The 23,007-nt window shown below is 38.1% G+C and overlaps 2 protein-coding genes across 2 annotated transcripts in view; one reads left to right on the top strand and one right to left on the bottom strand.

The window, feature by feature from the left end:
- Nucleotides 1-11,907, bottom strand: part of LOC107569311 (1-phosphatidylinositol 4,5-bisphosphate phosphodiesterase beta-3-like) — a 64,226-nt gene extending 52,319 nt beyond the window's left edge. Inside the window, exon 1 of the mRNA XM_016255375.1 lies at nt 11,484-11,907. Within this exon, the coding sequence (XP_016110861.1) occupies nt 11,484-11,582 (99 nt within the window). The 5' untranslated portion in view covers nt 11,583-11,907. The remainder of the gene's footprint in view (nt 1-11,483) is intronic.
- Nucleotides 11,908-18,106: 6,199 nt separating this feature from the next.
- Nucleotides 18,107-23,007, top strand: part of LOC107569312 (protein phosphatase 1 regulatory subunit 14B-like) — a 33,498-nt gene continuing 28,597 nt past the window's right edge. Inside the window, exon 1 of the mRNA XM_016255376.1 lies at nt 18,107-18,451. Within this exon, the coding sequence (XP_016110862.1) occupies nt 18,251-18,451 (201 nt within the window). The 5' untranslated portion in view covers nt 18,107-18,250. The remainder of the gene's footprint in view (nt 18,452-23,007) is intronic.

Below are 23,007 nucleotides of genomic sequence, written 5' to 3'. Positions count from 1 at the left end.
AAAAACACCCCTTTCCCAGTTATTGAATAATTTTTAAATTCAATTTTTAAAAAAAAAAAAAAAATTGTGAGAAAATCGAACCGTGAAATCAAAATCGTGAATCGAATAGTGAGTTGAGTGAATCATTACATCCCTACAGGTAAGCAAGTGATAATGTAAAGCTAGTTGCTCATTATTGCTAAATAGACCCTGACGTGTAGAGCTGGATATCGAATTGCCTCGATACCATCGAGCATCTAAAAATGTCTTGTCGTTTGGTACCAAATTTCGACACCTAAGGGGTTAATCTTGTCAACGTCAGTGAGCCAATAAGCATGCAGCATGCTTTATGTGCCTAAATCAGTGATTGGCTCTGGGGAGGCATGAAGGAAAACAAACTATTTTGCACTGAAAACTATTTGAACTTTATTAAAACTATAAGCAGTTGGTTACATTTTGTTCCTTTGTGCAGTGGCTCAGAGTCTTTGAGTGTAAAAACCTCAACAAACTGAAAAAAACAAAACTTTTATGAGGTAAAGTGTAATGTACATTTTCTGAGGTAGTGTAATCTTGTTCAAATGGATTTCGTAAAATTGGTATCGAAAAAAAAAAGTGTATCGTTAAATAACCGGTATCGAAGCTAATGTATCGGTATCGAAAATATTTGAACAATATCCAGCCCTACTGACGTGAGGCAGATGGGTCATGCATTACCCTGAAGGGGTTTACTTTGCTATAATAAACATCTGTCTGTACATTATCCTGCTTATTACAAGGTTACTTTCCCAAATAAATAAATTTATATTATACACAGATTTGTGTAGAAACTATTTTATCATCTTATTTGTAGATAAGCTTTAGCTAATAATAATATTTGCAAATGTATATGACTTATATAATAGATATGACTGGCCTGTTCACACTGACATGAGTGAAAAGAAAAGAAATTAGAACACCTCTCCATAAAACAAGAAGAGGACACTGCATTAACAACATGCAAATGTGTGTGTCTGTACAGACACAATAACAATCGTTTATTAAAATAAATGGTTTAATCACACAGAATATTCACACCGAACATTTGAACAAGTCTTTATGGAGTACGTTTATGATACTTTCTTCATTCACAGTCTTCAGTCTGTTCAACAAAACATGAGTGTGAGAAAATGATGACAAGTTTAATATTAGAGCAAACTATCCCTTTAGCACATTTACCAAGAGAGATAAAAACATTTTTTTTTTAAACCGCTGGCAAAAAAAATAATAAAGGGGGGGAATGACAAAGAGTGGGAAGAAAATGCCAAAGAAATCCCAGGTTAAGGTAAGGAAGGAAGGAAGGAAGGAGGAAGAGAGAGATTTTCTAATAAACTATAAAAGGCTGATTTACAGCAACCTTTCATAAGAGCGAATGACTTGGTCTAAATTACACAGACACAAAAAGGTCTCCTTCCTGAATGAGAGGGTGAAACAGAAGGAGAGGAAGGGCTGGAGGGGCGAGCAGAGGTCAAACACACCCATATGTGAACTGTGGGTCATCGACTCTGACACGTTCTGTTTGAGTATGCAATACTGCCTCTGTTCTTCATGCCCGTCTTCGGCCTCTATGTTTTCTCCTTGCTGAAAGTGTGCAGAGGCTTGTTTTGCAGTGAGGTGAGACTCCATTAGCATTGTGGTAAGAGTCAACAAACGCAAGTACAGCTGCAGTGGGCCACCTGGATAAGTGTTCCCCTCTCAGCCCTTTCCAGGAAATGGTTCATAGACTGCTCTTATCCTGAATAATCAACACATGCAACCGAAAAGCTCCCGAATGCATGCATTTTCTTGTATTTGTGCTTGGCTGCTACTTGTTTCCTATATCCTTTCAAATCAGTTGTTTTCTGGCAGTAAACCAACACGACATGCTGACACATATAACATGGTATGAGGCCGGTCAAGTTTTGCATGCTGCAAACCACATCAACCCCTTACATTGTGCGTCTGTGTGCACCAAAGGCGTTTCTTCCCAAGAAAGCAGGGAGGCAGTGCCTTTACAACAATTTTCAGAAAAAAAAATTAACAGTCCAAAAAAACCTAAACAAATATTACGAAATATGAGATCAAAGCATGTTCTTCTAAAGCAATATTGCCCTTAAGTAACACTGGTCGATCAAGTTTCAGACAGAAACAAACAGGTCTTTTGCCTCCTTTGAGATCAGTGCATTCTCAATGAGGTCCAAAAATGTTCAGTGAATGTGAGGGGGGTCTCCATGCAGCTGTGATTGGCTGATTACCAATTACATTCACAACAGAACAACAAAACACCTAGAACTGGTGGAATCAAAAAACTTAATCACTTAAGGATCAGCCAGTGAGCCTTACTTTAAGCAACCCATTTACCAGACTTGATGTGCTCTATGTACAGTATTTGTGTTGATCAATGTTTATATGTAAATAAAAGCCTAAAATAAATCTGTTTATTATATATAGCGATCATGTGTCTTCAGAAAACTTGGACTAAATTGCTCTATTCATATGGATTACTTTTACAATGTCTTGTCCATGAACATTAATTTTAAGCCTTACAGTTTTAGTGGAATAGACTTTCAATGCAGGGACAGAAATCTCTTTTATTAAAAATATCTTTATTTGTGTTTCAGAGATTAAATGGATTTATGGAATTGGAAAACCTTGAGGGTAATCATAATCGAGGACAGAATTTACAGACAGAGTGTATGGATTTATTATATAATATGCTAATATACACTATAATAAATATACTAAAATATTACAGAATTAGTTATTTGTTTATACTGTCATATAAATGTTGTTCCGTATGCCTTTAATCTGGAAACCGTGTACAGTAAACATTAAAAAGAGATGGAACATCAATTTAAATTGGATTAAAATGCCAAACTCAGAAAGAAGACTTTGCCTCCACATTTCAGAAGACCACCACACGCCACTGGTGTGCATGTGTTCTGACAGGATGTGTGGGCTTTCGTGTGACAAACACTGGAAAGATGTGTGAGGAATGAAGAAATGAGAAGGGGTTTGTTTTAAAATTTCAATTTAGTTTTGTTATATTTCAAAAAGCCTAATAAAACGACACCTTTCCAGTTACTGTATAATGTCTTAAATCTAATTTTGTAAAAAAAAAATAAATTGTGAGAAAATCGAACCGTGAAATCAAAATCGTGAATCGAATAGTGAGTTGAGTGAATCATTACATCCCTACAGGTAAGCAAGTGATAATGTAAAGCTAGTTGCTCATTATTGCTAAATAGACCCTGACGTGTAGAGCTGGATATCGAATTGCCTCGATACCATCGAGCATCTAAAAATGTCTTGTCGTTTGGTACCAAATTTCGACACCTAAGGGGTTAATCTTGTCAACGTCAGTGAGCCAATAAGCATGCAGCATGCTTTATGTGCCTAAATCAGTGATTGCCTCTGGGGAGGCATGAAGGAAAACAAACTATTTTGCACTGAAAACTATTTGAACTTTATTAAAACTATAAGCAGTTGGTTACATTTTGTTCCTTTGTGCAGTGGCTCAGAGTCTTTGAGTGTAAAAACCTCAACAAACTGAAAAAAACAAAACTTTTCTGAGGTAGTGTAATCTTGTTCAAATGGATTTCGTAAAATTGGTATCGAAATTGGATTAAAATGCCAAACTCAGAAAGAAGACTTTGCCTCCACATTTCAGAAGACCACCACACGCCACTGGTGTGCATGTGTTCTGACAGGATGTGTGGGCTTTCGTGTGACAAACACTGGAAAGATGTGTGAGGAATGAAGAAATGAGAAGGGGAGGAGAATGTGATCTGTTTGGTGGGAGGAAAAGCAAAAAAAAAAAATGAAATGAAAAACATAAGGAGGAAATGAATGAGGGATAAAACTGAACTTACATGTGACACTTGCATGTGAAAGCAGACTAGCATGCATAGTCGAAAAGTGTTACACTTGTAAGCATACTAAACTGGTATGTGCTTACAAGTGTAAAATCAGTATGATGCTAGAGTGTTGTGGCTGGTTATGTATGATTCTACATCGCCTCCAGAAGCCTGTGGTCGGTAAGTGAGCGGCACCTCATGGTACCATCACAGAGAGACAATAAGATCACTTTCCAGAACATTTTCATTCACTGTTCCTGGCTGGTGGAATGATCTTTCTAATCCTATCCAGACAGCTGAATCCCTGACAATATTCAAGAAACAACTGAAATCTCTTCCACGAGCACCTAACTGAATCTGTTGAAAAAGAAACACACACACACTTCCTTTTCTATTCTTTCTTCTAGCCTGTAGTGTAGGACTATGTTTGAAACTTTGCATTGCTAGCACTTCTTGTGTCAATACCTCCTTATGATAAATCACTTGTTGTATTCCTCATTTCTAAGTTAATTTGGATAAGAGTCTGCTAAAGGAATAAATATTAGTGTAAATCCTGTGGTGTTCTAGTTGGTTGCTTACTAGCTCAAGTAAAAGCAGACAAAAAAATGGAACACAGAGTTGCACACGTTCTTCAACACCTGTGTGTTTACTAAATGTTTTGTCAAAATATGCCTTCGGCTAAAAGATGTAAAATTACCAGCATTGCTTAACTTGTTTAGATTCATTCTGTATATATCCAGAACATTTACAATATATGTAATAATATTTCCAGAAAATGTGATTCTTTCACAGCTTGATCATGAGTCTCTCTACACAAAAACACACAGCCTCAATATAGGATATTTAGGGAACCATCAAAACGTAAACAACATTAATATTATAATATGTGGAGCAATTCCCTTCACGGGATGTGCCAAGCTCTTGTGTACACATGCGCACCAGACATGACTAAACATGCACAACTCCCTTCTTCCTCAAAGTCAAATAGTCTCTTAAACACACATACACACACAAAACACACAGCTTGTGCCACACTTGATATAGTCAAAACCATAATATTTAACTTGTGGGCTTAACAGTGTGAGATTTCCAGATTTACCACATCACATACAAACACGCATATGTTACGCGCCTGCTACACAGAGCAAAGCGAAAAACAAAAACGATAAAGGGGTGGGAAGACATAAGTGGAAAGAGACTGACAAGTGAGGAGACAGCAAGTGGGCCATCAGGAACAGAAGTAGACTCGTGTTTGTCAGTTGTTCTTTCTTTTTCCTGTGATTTACTCCTCTCTGCCTATATGGTCTCTAATTTCTCTGTGGCTCAGCGTGCCTGGCGTCACTTCTCAGTATTTTCCTCCATGTTATCTCCTTGTTTGGCCTCTGTGTATGAAACCTCTCTCCGCTCACACACAGTTAGCACCGACCGCGAGAGACTGTTTAGTGCTGCATCACATGTCTCCGATGAGAAGAAGAGGTGGCTGATTCTGGTGGTTAGGCTACTATATGATGATTGAAATCGCGAAATAGCCTCAAATGAATAGTAAGTAAACTGCAGAAAGTTATATTTTCTAATGCACGCACGAATTGCATGTATTCTGACAGCACTGCACGAGCTCGCGGCCCCAGGGTTCAAAGTCCAAAGCGCGAGGAAAATCTGCACTAAAACTGTTACTCGTCAGTTGCTCGGTAACATTTTTGTGAATTTTTTTAAAGGCATGTGACAATGTGATACGTGCGACAAACATGTTCCCAAATTCGTAATGAGAATCATTTATAAATCTTTTATTTAAATTTGATATAAATCTTTTATCATTTGTGCTGTTGTCAACAAAAAGAAGCACTGAGATCTTCCTGTGGGTTTCTGCCAAAATAAAAGCTGAGAAAAAGCAACAACTCCATCAACATTCATAAATGATAGTATTGTAATTTTACTGTTGTTCTGTAAAATAAAATAGACAATAATAATGATAATAATTATCTGTAATAATCTGTAATATATTCTAATGCTTTAAAATAATTATCTTCTGCTCAGCAAGGCTGCCTTTATTTGTACAGTAAAAAATACATGCCTTATTCAAGTCTCAAAAATAGCTTATTAATAATTTTACTTATTAATTTTAAGTTAAATTGTTGGTATAGGCTAATGTCTATAGAATGTTAAGAATGTTCTAACAGAATGTTAAAAAAAATTTCAGTGTTAAGTAAATATTTTTAAATTGTTGTTTTGTAGTAGATTTTATTTTGAAAAGCAGGACAACACAGTAAAAAGCACATTTTGGCAATTTCATTTATGCAATGGTGAAAAAAAAGACAAAATAGACCTAAATGGGGGGAAATTGTGAAAAACCGTGTTCGGTATTCGGCCTTCGGCCCAGTGTTTCATTTTGTTCGGCTTCGGCCAAGAATTTTCATTTCGGTGCATCCCTAGTTCCTGTGAATCCTCTGTCAGATTGGTTTGTCTAAACAGAGGGTATTGTTCATTCCAAACGGTCCTTACTGGGTTTGGACATTTATATTCCTGTTCGAAAATGCAAGACAGCTACATCTCTCTCTCTCGCTCGCTCACTCACTCACACACTCACTCACACACAGAGAAGGATTAATCGCTGTTTCTTATGGATGGCTGTGTCTACCTCCTCACAGCTCCAAAATATTCCTATAACTACAGCCCTCATTGCTCACTTTCACACCAGACACCTGTCAAGCGGAAGAGTGAAGACAAATTTGCAAGTCAAAGTTCACAGCTAGCTGAAGTGCTCAGGGGCATCAGTACAACAACACTAACATCACTGAACTACATGCAAGTCCAGTGCTAGCCCAGTGTGTTGTGATTGGCTAAACCGCCTCTAGTGCGCGTCTAAGCGCCCCGCCCCTCACCTCAGCGGCATGTGCTCCGGTTGTATTGTAAACAACGGCATCGTTAATATCGCTTATCAGTTTGAGCCCGATTGAGAAGCAGAGGATATTATTGAAGAGGATCATGCAGAACCTGTGCAAGCACAGCTTTTAATGGTAGGCCTATGTTTTTTGTTTGTTGTTGTCTCATACTTTTAGATACACTTTTGTAAATGCTACTGCTTATGTTAGCTTTTAATATACGGTTTTATGCTGATTAAAGCTTTAATACAGTACAGCAACATTTTGAAACTTGTGAATCCATTAGAATCGTTAGAAGACAGAATTGCGATTCATACCTGAACAGATTTTTACGTGCACCCCTAGTTTTCTCTTCCTCTTCTCTAAAGCAGTGCAGCATGGCATCGCCCCCTTTGCTGTCTTTCCCCGGGGGTGGGTTTATCTGGGTTTGTTATGTCACGAACCCGGGAAGTAACTTGTTGTAGTCCCTACCAGCCGTTTTTGTAGGCATTAAACTGCCAGAATTTTAAAAGACGATATCTCCGTTTGCATTGAACTTTCAGCTTCGTAACTTTGCAGATATTGTTTATGCTCAAACAGAAACATTACACACTAACTAACGTTAAAAAAGTGAAATCGCAATCAACCACCCCTTTAAAATAAATAAAAGTTACTCACTGGCCATGTGCACAATGCAAAGTTTTAGGAGTGAACAATTAATTTAAACAGAGAATGTTTAAGAGAAAGACAGTTCAATTGTATACTTACTACTGTTCAAAGGTTTGGGGCTGGCAAGATTTCTTTTTTTAATGTTTAAAAAAAGCCTCTTATGCTCACCAAGGCTACATGTAGGTATTTGATTAAAAATACTGTAAAATAACAATTTATAATTTTTTCCTATTTTGCTTATACACTAATTTAGTATATTTTAAAATGAAATGTATTCCTGTGAGTTTTCACCAGCCATTATTGCAGTCTTTAGTTTCATCATTTTAATATGCCAATTTGGTGCTCAAGAAGCATTTTTTTATTAACAATATTATCAAATATTTTATTATCAATATTGAAAACAGCTGTAGAAACCATGATAAATTTTTTCAGAGGTTTTTGAGAAATATAAAGTTTAACAGAATATTTTGAAATAGAAATACTCAGTAAGATTATAAATGTCTACTATCACTTAAGATCAATTTAATGCACCCTTGCTGAATAAAAGTATTAAGTAAAAAAAAAAAAGTGAAACCAACTTTTGAAAGATAGTGAACATGAATGGGAAAAATCCTAAAACTAAATATGGCTGTAATTAAAAGAGCCAATCATCGCTCAGTATTGCAGTTATAGGAAGTTGCATTTTAAAAATGCCAAATCACCTGTTTGTTTACGATATAACGTACATATCCATTAAACAGATCAACTGGAGAGACTGGAGCTGCACGACTAAAAACAGCTCCCAGTGACATTACAAATATAGTCAGTGAAGAAATTGATGTCTGTCATTTACAGGGACTTTGATTTAAATGTGTTGCTTTTAAACAACGTTCTAAGTGTTTAATGCTTTTAATTAAATTATTGCATTAAAGGATAAGTTCACTTCCAGAATGAACATAATGTCATCATTTACTCACCCTCAACTTATTCCAAACCTGTATGAGTTTCTTTCTTCTGTTGAACAGAAAAGATGATATTTTGAAAAATATATCCGAACAGTTGATGGGCACCATTGACTTCCATAGTATTTTTTTTCCTACTATGGAAGTCAATAGTGCCCATCAACATTTTTCAAAATATCTTTTGTGTTCAACAGAAGAAAGAAACTCATACTGGTTTGGAACAAGTGGAGGGTGAGTAAATGATGTCAGGATTTTCAGTCTGGAAGTGAACTACTCCTTTAAGTTACTCAGTTGGGTGCTATAATCAGCATGCAGATTTAATGAAAATTCAGTTGTCACCACCTACATTTTTTCAGGAGTGTATTTAGTGGCAGAATGCGACACAATGTAAAGTTGTCACAATTAACCGAACTCTGAGTGTACAGAGTGAGGTCGATCAGTCAGCAGAGGAGTGACAACTGTATTTAGAGCAGTGCGAGTGTGCATCATGTAGCCAGAGAGGCAGCAGTCTTGATGGAGGGGATTACGTTTAGCTGCAGTCCATTCTATGATCACTTGGGATCCTCTCCAAGTCTGCTTTCAATCCCAGACTATACGAGTTTTGGGAAATGGTTCATTGAATGTTTAAAGGTGCACTAGAGCATTACATCTTACTGTCTGACTCACACCGGTTCATTCTGAGAATTAGATCATGTATTATAGATCGTTAGATCACGTCAGTAGCCACAATGTTTGACTACAGTTTCCTTCAGAGAGAAGGAGAGATTAACAGCACACAAACAGGAGGGTGGTAAAGAGGCAGAGATCAACAGAAAGACACTGTTGCATCAACCTCTTCCTCATTGAAGTCTGAAATTCAGCACCATGCAACCGAGTCTTGTGCCGTTTCATTTCCTCAGTGCAAATCATCAGTGACACAACTGCACTGTCACAGCATTAGAAGCATTCAGGGCATAAAAGGGACTCAAACACACTGCAGACTGTTACTTCACAAAACAAAAAAGCCATCATGCCCCAACATGACATAATTACGTATTGTGAGTTTGCTAGCACAGCTTAACAGCTTTTATCCATGTCTGTGTGATCAAACAAAATGCATGACATCAGAAACGCTGTGACTTACGCTGTGACTTAGAGCTACAACATAACACTGTCTTACATAACTTAACAGCATTCACCTGTTATCTTTGAAAACCATTATAAATCCACATATCGCCAATAATATGATAGCATTACAGTATCAACTGAGGGTGCTCTTGCTTCAAGGTGCTTATATTTAAAATTGACTTTGTTTTTTTTACAAAAAAAATATTTGTGATCAAACAGTAATTGGCAGACCCCCTGCAGTACCACTGTGGACTCCTGATTGAAGACCCTTGGCCTAGACAATAGAATAGAACTGCCTTTCTGGCAGCTATGACTATAGTAGTTATGACCTCAGTTAAGGATAAAATAAGACCCCATTATAGTTAAATACAGCTAGTTATTTATTCATGGATGCCTCTAAAGACATAGACTCATCTGCCAATGGATGCACGAACAATCTGGATGCACACACTCTCCAAATGAAATGCTGTTTTCGCTGTACAACGGTCAGAACAGTTCTATAATATTGAAGATTTACGACAGCCTCTCTCTCTTTCATACACACACACCTGGAGCAAGTCTAAATAGAGCTAACCCAGTACAAACCACTCAGCATTTACGGGCTGCTTAAGTTAATTATTAATGACTTTTAAGACATGAAGTGCATCAAGTTGTACAGGCCACTTTCTCCTTACTCAACGCTGCTCTTATCAAAAGGTGTTGGCACTTTGAGCTCCAGTTAAGAGCAGTGGGGATCAGCTAAAGCAGCGCTCAGTGATTTGATCAAATAACAGAAAAGAGGTGAAGATTTTCTCCCCCCTAATCCTCCAACATAATTACAACTGTAATGGCTATCCAATGCAAGATTTGAAACATGATCCGTACAGACACACACAGGCCCTTGTTGCCAGGAGAACAACTACACGGAAGAATTCAGAGTGATTTCTTGTAAACATATGGGTTTATGTTGGCATTAACCCATTAGAAGAAATTCTCAAGGGGGATTTTTTTTCTGTTTCCAGTGAATGAAATAACATTCTTGAACCTTTAATGAAAATACTGCTTTCCTCAAGTGACATTTTACGGAGTGGGTTACAATAAATAGGATACATATGAAGAAAAAAATATTTTAATAAGAAAACAATTTATCTTGTTCCAGTTTATTATTAACTTATTAATTTATTCTAATTGCCTTCATATGAGCAGTACCTCAAACTTTCCCGAAAAGGGACATCTTGATCTCTATCAGTGTGAGGCGGATTTAATCATCTGGATACGTTCTGGAAGTCTACATTCATGTAACATACCTAAATCAATATGTTATTTGTTATATTTTCATCTATAGCTACTACAAATTAATTTTATGGATGTCTTATTTATATACAGTACTTTCATTTGACTGATTGAATGTACCTGTTGGTTCGGGTTTTTAAAAGTGTGGTATGTTCAATATTATTTATATTTCTACAACCTGATATCAAGTTAATCTCCTAATATCGCTTACCTAACCCTTAACAATCTCCTAACATTAACATAATATTGTGAGGATGCTTTTGAACTTCTGTTCTTCCTTCAATGTGAAAAAGTTTTAAAGACCCAAACAATACCACGGTCTCCTGACTAATGGCACTGAGGATGGGGTTTGATAAGCATGGATCAGAAAATTGTCCTCAGTCACAGTGTTTCTTGTCAGACACTAAACTGATCAACAAATCAGTCGAGAAACTACTCAGCTCCATATCATGAATTTCATGACCTAACACATTCAGCACACTAAGAAAGATTGTTTTGATTTTTTGTTTGTTTGTTTTCTCAGTAGATAAGAATATTTATATTGTAAACACAAACACTTAAAAGCCTTTCGAACATCAAGGTATGAAGAAAAAAACAGCAAACAGAACACAAGTTGAGTGTTATGAATATGAGACCCAAAACACAAGAACTCGAGATCTACTAGAAGAGTGTTGAACTCCAGATCCTGGGTGTCAGATGTTCCCCTTTAAATTACTTCAACATGTAACACTAGTCGACTATCACGCTACATAAAATCACAGACATGCACAGGGACGATATCTTACCTCGTCCCATTTGATAAACTTGCTCCCCCGTTTGAGCACCTCATGGACAGACACCGGTTTGAGCTGCAACGCGTGTACTCCCGGTTTCGCCCCAGCCATGACTGCTGAGTCGGCGGGTGGCGACGCCTCTGCTTCTCGGTTTGAAGTTTCTGACCTTCAGTGGACAGAACCAGAGCCCGAGCGAATGCCTCGAGTCCGGCTGGCTCAACGCACGCGGGCAGTTTATGACTTCAGCGATTGTTTATTCATCTAAGCGCTTATCACTGCAAGGACTTGAATTGATATTTCCCTTCCTGTCCGTCCATCCGCTCGGTAATGATGAGTTCCCAGTTCAGGTGAAACTTTAACTTGACTTTGGTCCCCGCTGGAATTTGCTCTTCTTTTCCTTCATGTTTTCAACGACGAACTAAATTGGAGCGCGAGAAGGACAAGAGAGAGAGAGAGAGAGACGGGGGGTGGGGTGAGGGTAAGGAAGTGAAGGAAGAAAAAGCGAACAGACGAGGGAGTGTTTTTCTTTTCTTTTTTCTTTCCGTTGTCATTCCAGTATTTAGAAGCATGTGCTGCTGGCAGGATGTATCTAACATGAGGAATCATAGTTTTCGCTTTTCTCTGGTACAGATTTCCCCCCTTTTTATGCTCGTTTTTCCTCTTTCCAAGAAAGAATGTTAAACACGAATCGCGCAGTGAGCCAAAGAATTTGACTTCTTATGAAAAACCCAAACAAAGCCCATTAACTACATGGATATAGGCCTATCCTAGTCATTCAAAAATGAGCAGAAATTATCATTTATCTTTCTTTTATAAATTAAATATATTCCAACCTCTCATTGCTCAAATTCCCACGTCTTAATTTATGAATTCGGATATTTAGGATATTTCACTGTTTGAAGGCTTGCCTGTGTTCACGGTGAGGAACATTTTTGGCCAGAGATCCTGCTTTCACCCACAGCTGTTCTAGTTTGTCTGCAGCATTCATAAAACAGTAGGTGAAACTACATGTCTTACTATTTCCAGCAAGGTTCAGAGATGCACATTATCCAGTGGACGTTACAGGAGAGGTGTGAATGGCTGATGATGGTAGGTCATTGACAGCATGACAAATGTAATACATCCAGATTACATTCACACCACCCACATTCATACCATATAGAACAAACTTTTTTAAAGATCTTAAGTTCAAATGAAGTGTATGTGTTTTCGAAACAGCCATGTGTTTTCTCTGGCTTCGGTTTAATTCGGTTTCTCACAGGAAATGGAAAAGCCGGAGTCTGTGCATTGCTCAGTCACATGTAAAGCTTGATGTTTTGGGCTGCTTTGGGATGTTTTCGAAATCAGGTGGACTATATTAGAGGAGTATTGTCGGGACCCTTGAATGCGGGTATAGGGGTGATTTCGGATACAGCCTGGACTTTTGTGACACTTTTCATTTTACTTTTTGAACTGTATAAATAATCCAAATAAAAGGGAGTGCATGTAGCCTAAATAAAAATATTATGTGATTCTGCTTAAATTTTGTCCATACTTACGGTTTGATCTAAGCTCTCAATTGAGTTATAAACAAACTTACTGTCTAACCACAGTAAAGTTAAAATATTGTGATAATTAAATTAGTCAGGTGGATGTTTGAAACACAGCCTATGAACCAGTCTTCAGGTAGGCTTCTTTTTTCAGGTTCCAGCTTGTCAGCACCTATTAATACTGCCCCCCTATACCTCCTCCACATTCCTGAACAGGTGTCCTCTTCCCAAGATGAAAATATACAGTAATTCTCCGGGGAGAGCCAGAAAACAGAAAGACAGTCAAACAGTGACCCTTCTCAACATTTGTTACTTTTTGGGACACTCACCACACACAGAGAGACACATATTTTCAATGCCAAGCCCAGTTGGGCCTCTCATTCTGTGCTCTGAATGGGTCTTACAACCTTGGCTGTGAAGAATGTGATTTGTGGACTCAAGAGGGCATGCAGCTTTGGTAAAGCTGGAACAGAACGTTTGATGCAGAATAATAACCACTGCAGTGAGAGGGAAAGATGGGAAAATAAGGTCATGAGAGGAGAGATAACTGAAACTTTGATAAGTGAGTGGCCCAGTCACTCTAATCAGAGACTATTTCTGACCAAAAGCCAAGCACTCACAAAGACATGCTGTATTTTAGCCTAGAGACACAAGTTAACAAACACACACACAGACAGAGAGACAGACAGACAGACAGACAGACACAGCCTGATCCAGAACATATTTGATTTAAAAAATGTGCCATTTGCAGATGTCACCTGAACTTTCAACAAAGTTTCTTCTCTATTATTTGTTCTGTTTTACCTAATGAGAAATCCCTGACATGGTCTGTGGCAGCAAAGGCTGATCACATTACTTTTTAGATAGCAGAAATGTGTGCCAAAAGCTCTGAAACCTCCTCAAAAGCGTCTTTGTTAAAATCAGGCAGGACTGACTCAATCAGTCCACTGTTGCCATCTATTGGTATCTCATATACATTGAACATGGAATGATAATTACCAACCATGCAAGGGAACACATTTGGAAAACTATATAGCAGCATGCAATTGATATTATATTTTTTTAGACTGCCAACAAACATGTTATAAATGGTCAGAAATCAAGTTTCAATTGCCTAGAGTTTTCAATCAGGGGGCCTCAGCAAATTTTCTATTTTTTTATCTTTAATCCTTATCCCTGCATTTTTACACAAATGCTTAACACAACAGCTGTGTTATAAATGCATTGGTTTCCTCATTATTCCTTCAGTTTCTCTCAATGGCCACAGCTGTGGTCTAATCAAACATATCTCTCATCAAAATGGCGCTTTTGTTTCCTCTCCCCACCCACTGCAGGCATCCTCACTCGCTCTGTTCCTCTCCAGATCCCTATCTCACTGGCTTTCTGTTGTTATACCCTTAATAGGTCGTTTTCAGTTTGCCTAACACTGTTTGCCAATTCTCTTTATAGCTATTGTTTGTTGTGATGCCATCTTCCACTTCAGCCAGGTGGCAGCAGTAACACCACTGAGATTAATGTCTTGGTTGTTAATTCACACCAAGTTTATGTACTGTCTTTCTCTGTGCTGGTTGCGTAATTTGATACGTATTGGTCAGAATTTATTTTGAGATAGTCATTTGATACTGGGTCAGTCATAAAGACCATGAATCATGTTGTGATTTCAGAGAAATGCTTTTAAGGAGGGGTTTGACAAGCGGAGACCCAGCAAACTACATTGTTTATTTCCATGAATTATGTTTTGAGAATGTGTTCTGTAAATATGCACAGGTCTGTGTCAAATGAAAGGTAATCCAGACTCCTGACGGAAACACGGATATTGCACATGCGTTCATTTCAGCCTTGTACTGCTGCCATTTTTGATTACTCAGGACTCGATGTGCCTGAACTCTCACCTTGAGCTTTTGCCTGGGTGACTGGTTGCAGAAATCGAGGAAGACAAAAGCAAAGGCTTATTTTGAGTGATTTTAACTCCCTCCTGTTCATCCAAGCTCACACAATAATTTCACCTTTTATAATAAAACTATTCATCTTACACAACACATCACAACACATGAGTAAAGTGACAAGTGTTTTATTTCATAAGGTGAATCTGACATGATTTATTGTGTTTTTAGCTGTTTAAGTATTAACCCTTCTTAGGAGATTAATACAAGTTCACAGAAGAATCAAGTCACAAATGCAGCACATGCAGCTTTACCTAATCGTCACACACTTACTGTATGGATCATAAAACGCAGAGACCATAGCAGGGTTGCAAGAGTACACGTACAAACCTGCTCTATATTTATTACCATGTGATAACTTACAATTCAGCAAATCAATAATCAGTAATAATGTCTTAAAGTATTGCATGTTCAAATATTTGTACACAAGTCTGTGTATGAATGCATGTGAGAAAAACTGTGTCACAGCATGCAGTGGGTTTACTGGACTGTAAGATCCAGACACAGTATTTTGAATAATTCATTGTCTTCATGCCACTTGTAAAACATCATAGTAGAGGTATACGAATATTATGTGGCCTCTATAATCAGCCTACAGCATTCTAACAACATTCTACTTTTTATTATTTTGTTTTTGTTTGTTTATTTCATATTTTAATAATTGATGGAAGACGTATCTCTTAAAGCTGCTCTCAGTAAGTTTTGACTTCATTTGAAATGTCAAACTGGCATACTACTCTAATTCTGTCATAAGACATACATTTTAAGAGTTCAAACTGAACTGTATGTATTTAGCTGACTTTTTTGTCCCAACAGTACCAGTGGATTTGAACTAGATGCATTAAGTTTGTTTAAATGCTGCTTCTTCAATGAAGCAGTTTGTTTATCTTTTGTTGCTTTTTTGTTTATGTTTTCTCTATTTCATACCACACATTCACTTATGGGGCATTTTTAGATTAATTCACAATAAATTGTTGTAGCCTACCGTTCATTGGCGGTTCATTATTAGTAACTCAGTCAACTGTTTGAGAAGGCTAGTCATGTGATGTCAATTTGTCAGCGCCCATGAGGGGGCGGGTCGCTCCACACAGAATAAAAGCTTTTTCTAGAAGACTGGTTTGTCTGGAGGTCACAGACAAAAACGATAATTATTAGCGTCCACACCAACAGACGATAACGTTCTGTGTATTATGAACGTGCTACAGATAGCCTATATGTCTTCTGCCGCTTTAAATGCTCGAGCAGTCGAGCTCTTTAAAGCTGGGTGAATCTCGGTTGTCTTTTAATGTTTTTATTACTGGTCACCTAGAAATAAAAATCGTGTTATATCAACACAATATTTCTTTAAGTGTAAAACTTTTTAATTAAATTTTTTTTCTGTGTAGGCTATACCTTTAAATGTGTGTTTTACCTTTAACAAATGAAAAGTGCTGGGTTGGCTACAGATCAAAACGGGCTTGGCAGTATGAAAAAAACTTCATACACTTTAGTTTCCTGATCAATAAAATAATAACATCTACTGATGAGTACACACAACATCTAGCAGACAGTTTTAACAGTGCAAAAGCGTCACATGTAGATGGCACTATCAAAGAAAAGTGTTTGTATTCCTCACTTAATTTAGCAACTCACTTGAAATAACAGGATTATCTGGTTGTGTTTAGCCTGAAGTGAGGGTTGGTGAACTTATTAGTCAGCGTTAGAGACGGGAGGGAAAGGGAGAGAGAGAGAGAGAGAGAGAGAGAGAGAGAGAGAGAGGACAGCCGTGGCTCAGAGGGGGTTACATACACATCACTCGGGTGAAGGAAGCAGAGTAGGAAGAGAGAGAGGAGGGGAACACTGCACTGTTTGTTTTTATTGCTTTGTATTAGAGGAGGAAAAGTCTGCCTTTCTCTTTAAATGACCGGATAAATCATCGCAAACGGCTTCCATCTTTATTTGAAGGAAAACGGTGTTAGCCACGAGTTAGACGCTGGAGTTTGAAGTGATTTGAGCGTTTGTGACTAAAGCAAAGGGAGACACGGTTTGCAGTCCTGGAAGTGCTTATAGCGACTTGATAGACTGTGACAAGACCAAGCGAAACAAACAAGCAAATATAGAAGTAACTTTATATGACTTTGAGAGAGAGAGAGGGAGAGAGAGAGAGAGAGAGAGAGAGAGAGAGGGGACAGCCGTGGCTCAGAGGGGGTTACATACACATCACTCGGGTGAAGGAAGCAGAGTAGGAAGAGAGAGAGGAGGGGAAAGGAAGGACAAAAAAAGAGAAGGGGAACACTGCACTGTTTGTTTTTATTGCTTTGTATTAGAGGAGGAAAAGTCTGCCTTTCTCTTTAAATGACCGGATAAATCATCGCAAACGGCTTCCATCTTTATTTGAAGGAAAACGGTGTTAGGCACGAGTTAGACGCTGGAGTTTGAAGTGATTTGAGCGTTTGTGACTAAAGCAAAGGGAGACACGGTTTGCAGTCCTGGAAGTGCTTATAGCGACTTGATAGACTGTGACAAGACCAAGCGAAACAAACAAGCAAATATAGAAGTAACTTTATATGACTTTAGAAATATTACTAAGTAGTTGCCAAATGCCATTGAGTTCTGCGAGAAGGAATAAATAACAGCTCTATTAGTGGCCTTTTAAATCACTGCTCAACAAAACACAGGCAAGAAAACCTGATCCACAGTTTCAGCCGGTTATTCACAGCATATTTGCGAACTATGGCGGCGGTAACAAGTCCAGAAGCGAGCCAACAAGCTCGCGTTTACTTCCAGACGCCCCCCGGTTCAACCGAAGAAGCCGAGACCCCGGTCCGCAAGCAAGGACGGGTCACAGTGAAATACGACCGGAAAGAACTGAGAAAGAGACTTAATTTGGAAGAGTGGATTATTGACCAGCTAACGGATCTCTACGACTGTGAGGTGAGACTCGCTTGTGAAAGCTTTACTAGGCTACATCAAACTATGCTGGTCGAGATATGAATCGTTTAGAACCATTAACCTGTATATTGGAGTAATATACTAAACAAAAGCCGTGTTAAAGTCATCAGCAGGTCAAGAACCTATGGTATATTCATAGATAAGTGCGCTTTGCAATTTCAGTGCTTAAGTTATTTTACGCAGCCACCGTAACATCATATTACGAGCCAATGGGCAGAATGTGTGTTACTAAGTAGTTGCCAAATGCCATTGAGTTCTGCGAGAAGGAATAAATAACAGCTCTATTAGTGGCCTTTTAAATCACTGCTCAACAAAACACAGGCAAGAAAACCTGATCCACAGTTTCAGCCGGTTATTCACAGCATATTTGCGAACTATGGCGGCGGTAACAAGTCCAGAAGCGAGCCAACAAGCTCGCGTTTACTTCCAGACGCCCCCCGGTTCAACCGAAGAAGCCGAGACCCCGGTCCGCAAGCAAGGACGGGTCACAGTGAAATACGACCGGAAAGAACTGAGAAAGAGACTTAATTTGGAAGAGTGGATTATTGACCAGCTAACGGATCTCTACGACTGTGAGGTAAGACTCGCTTGTGAAAGCTTTACTAGGCTACATCAAACTATGCTGGTCGAGATATGAATCGTTTAGAACCATTAACCTGTATATTGGAGTAATATACTAAACAAAAGCCGTGATAAAGTCATCAGCAGGTCAAGAACCTATGGTATATTCATAGATAAGTGCGCTTTGCAATTTCAGTGCTTAAGTTATCTTACGCAGCCACCGTAACATCATATTACGAGCCAATGGGCAGAATGTGTGTGTGTGTGTGTGTTTAAGCGTCAATCTGCTGTTGACCCACATTCTATTCCCAGAGACTTTAAGCGCTAAAGGCAGAGCGCATTAGTTATTATTACGTTAACTGTATTTCAACTTAAGTTACCTGCGCGAGTGCGCGTTATCCCGTAACTAGCGGTGACGTCACAAACACGTATGCCGCGATCGAAAATGTTGGTGAGGCGATGAACCTGATGAAACGATAAATAATATGTATTATATTATTTAAAAAAAATAATATTTTATATGGCGCTCAATTTAAATTATAAAGCCTCTAAAATCTGAAAAAAGTCAAACTGACCGTTATACCGTCTCTGAAGGGAAATTGTAGAACTGTAACAAACGTGATGAACGTGGCTTACTCCGCGTGTCTCTCTAGTACAAGTAAATAATGGCGATTTTTGATTCATTAGAGATTCGATTGGTTTCCGTTCACTACATGAACCCTTTCTGTGAGCTGCATCGTTACACCAGCAGGTGGCGAGAATTGTGTCCACGCGTCCAGAAATATGAATACTTCCTACATATAACATGCAAACATGACCTGTGAGGTAGGCTACTAACAACCACCAAAATAATTCACTCAGTTGTTTTGATTAAAAAGTACAATTTAACCATGATGAACCACTGTCCAGGTAGACCTTACACTGACACGGTTTTGCCATACTTTCCAAGTTGATGGCTGCTATGGCCTTGTGAGACTGCTGATTTTTGATACTGACTCTTTTTCGGTGTAAGTAAAAGGACAAATTGATCTGAAGAGTATTTAAAAAAAAATACTTGTTTGTGAAGGCTTCATTTATATGAAGTCTAAGATAAGTGAAGATATTAATCATAAACCTCAGGAGGAAACCTCCAGCACTTTGAAAAAAAAGAAAAAGAGATGAGCATGTGGTTTGGCATACTCATGTCTCTCGTACCCTCCCCCAGTCAATAAACCACACAATGTACCTGCTTGCTTCCTCACATTATCCAAACCCATGTCAACATGTTAAATCCGCTTGGCCAACTTTCCTAGCTTTTTAGTAAACGATAATGCATGACATGGCAGTCCCTTGAGAGTCTTAATCCTTTTCATTTAAAACTACTTAAATTGTCAGAAGCAAGATACCAATTTTGGCGTGGAAGGAGCTGGCGTGGCATACTGCCATAGGGAGAAGCAATCAAGTCATTATAATCTCATTTTCTACACTGCAAGTGTTTGGTTTCCCTAGATATGGAGTGTATAGTATTTTAAAAGACTAGACAGAAATGCTTCAGTATCAGTGTTACAGATGTGGCTTGGCGTAAGGAAAATTGCTGCGGATAATAAAAGGGAGGAGAAAACAAAAATACTGACTGGGAGGGAAGATAATTTTTTTTAAGCTCAGCGAGTGTGTTTTCAGGGCATGATTCACTGAGACATCCTCATTTAATGATGTAAAGTCATTTTGAAATTGAGAACTAATGGCAGTATTAAATTAAGTAAAAAAAAAAAAAAAAGAGGATGCAAAAATCAAGGGAGAAGTAAACAGACAATCATTGATTGAGACTAACAGACGGTCTTGTGAAAGAGTTGGAGGGAGGGAGGTATAGAGAGGTACGAGCCAATGGGCAGAATGTGTGTGTGTGTGTGTGTTTAAGCGTCAATCTGCTGTTGACCCACATTCTATTCCCAGAGACTTTAAGCGCTAAAGGCAGAGCGCATTAGTTATTATTACGTTAACTGTATTTCAACTTAAGTTACCTGCGCGAGTGCGCGTTATCCCGTAACTAGCGGTGACGTCACAAACACGTATGCCGCGATCGAAAATGTTGGTGAGGCGATGAACCTGATGAAACGATAAATAATATGTATTATATTATTTAAAAAAAATAATATTTTATATGGCGCTCAATTTAAATTATAAAGCCTCTAAAATCTGAAAAAAGTCAAACTGACCGTTATACCGTCTCTGAAGGGAAATTGTAGAACTGTAACAAACGTGATGAACGTGGCTTACTCCGCGTGTCTCTCTAGTACAAGTAAATAATGGCGATTTTTGATTCATTAGAGATTCGATTGGTTTCCGTTCACTACATGAACCCTTTCTGCGAGCTGCATCGTTACACCAGCAGGTGGCGAGAATTGTGTCCACGCGTCCAGAAATATGAATACTTCCTACATATAACATGCAAACATGACCTGTGAGGTAGGCTACTAACAACCACCAAAATAATTCACTCAGTTGTTTTGATTAAAAAGTACAATTTAACCATGATGAACCACTGTCCAGGTAGACCTTACACTGACACGGTTTTGCCATACTTTCCAAGTTGATGGCTGCTATGGCCTTGTGAGACTGCTGATTTTTGATACTGACTCTTTTTCGGTGTAAGTAAAAGGACAAATTGATCTGAAGAGTATTTAAAAAAAAATACTTGTTTGTGAAGGCTTCATTTATATGAAGTCTAAGATAAGTGAAGATATTAATCATAAACCTCAGGAGGAAACCTCCAGCACTTTGAAAAAAAAGAAAAAGAGATGAGCATGTGGTTTGGCATACTCATGTCTCTCGTACCCTCCCCCAGTCAATAAACCACACAATGTACCTGCTTGCTTCCTCACATTATCCAAACCCATGTCAACATGTTAAATCCGCTTGGCCAACTTTCCTAGCTTTTTAGTAAACGATAATGCATGACATGGCAGTCCCTTGAGAGTCTTAATCCTTTTCATTTAAAACTACTTAAATTGTCAGAAGCAAGATACCAATTTTGGCGTGGAAGGAGCTGGCGTGGCATACTGCCATAGGGAGAAGCAATCAAGTCATTATAATCTCATTTTCTACACTGCAAGTGTTTGGTTTCCCTAGATATGGAGTGTATAGTATTTTAAAAGACTAGACAGAAATGCTTCAGTATCAGTGTTACAGATGTGGCTTGGCGTAAGGAAAATTGCTGCGGATAATAAAAGGGAGGAGAAAACAAAAATACTGACTGGGAGGGAAGATAATTTTTTTTAAGCTCAGCGAGTGTGTTTTCAGGGCATGATTCACTGAGACATCCTCATTTAATGATGTAAAGTCATTTTGAAATTGAGAACTAATGGCAGTATTAAATTAAGTAAAAAAAAAAAAAAAAGAGGATGCAAAAATCAAGGGAGAAGTAAACAGACAATCATTGATTGAGACTAACAGACGGTCTTGTGAAAGAGTTGGAGGGAGGGAGGTATAGAGAGGGACAGCTGTGGCTTTAGCCAGAAGCACAAAGATGGTGTTTTTCCCCCTTCCTTCCTCTCATTAACACTCACACAGAGTGTTGCACTTTTTAGCACGTGCTGCCAAACATGTAATTGCAAAATAAGTGTCTTATTTGGACTTAAAGGTTTAAATGATAAGAGTCCAAGTGTGTATATTTAAACACTGACCTTGTTAAAGTAACAGGGTTTGTCCACAACTCACGTTTGCTACTAGTTCGTTGACTTTGCAATGAATCAGCAAATTTCTCCATACAAGAAGTGGAAAGGCAAATGGGATGAAGGATCTTCTGACAGGCTTAGGCGGAGAAGGAGAGGCATAATTGCAGTTTCTGGGATCATAAGGTTGATGCCACATAATGGAGACTGAGTCATGACCGAAGGAAATACCAGTGACAGGCGAAACTGCAGAAAGTGTGTGTATGTTGTGAATCTCTGATGTTTTAAGAAGGCAGTAAAGGTCACAACAGTCGTGTGACCTCAGCTTTGGTGCAGTCCATCTGTGTGTGTGTGCATTGATGGACAGTGTCAGGATGTTGAACCGCTCTGTTTTTGCTTCATGCTGAGTTCTCTTATTTCCTTCCTTTACACTCTCAGACCTTATTTGAATTAGGGATGTAACGGTATGAACATTTCTTATCACGATTATAGTGACCAAAATTATCACGGTTATCAGTATTATCACAGTATTGTTAAAATGTGCTGGAGATGTTCAAAAAGTACCAACATATAAATCACTTCACCAAGTTTTATATTTAAAAATCAACAAACAACAAAATAAAATGACTTTTTGTTTGCATAATCACTAAAGCAATAACATTACCAATGATGTTCGGATTTTAAATGACAACTTGACTGACAACAGTTTAATAGCATGTTCAAATATCTAATGTAAATGTTCAAATAAAGCGTTGAAAAAGTTTCATAAAAAGGTAAACCTCACATTTCAGCTTTTAAATAAAGAAAAGAGTTAAGTCAAAATGATCATTGATTAATAAATGATTATATGTATTTTATCTGCTCCATAAATAATTCTAGATAACTTATCTGAATTGTTTAAATGTGTAGAATCCACATAAGC

Source organism: Sinocyclocheilus grahami, unplaced genomic scaffold, assembly GCF_001515645.1.
Source record: "Sinocyclocheilus grahami isolate Dianchi unplaced genomic scaffold, SAMN03320097.WGS_v1.1 scaffold1332.1, whole genome shotgun sequence".
Taxonomy (NCBI): Eukaryota; Metazoa; Chordata; class Actinopteri; order Cypriniformes; family Cyprinidae; genus Sinocyclocheilus; species Sinocyclocheilus grahami.
Note: the sequence above shows the minus strand (reverse complement) of the source record. Positions and strands in the feature narration are given on the sequence as shown.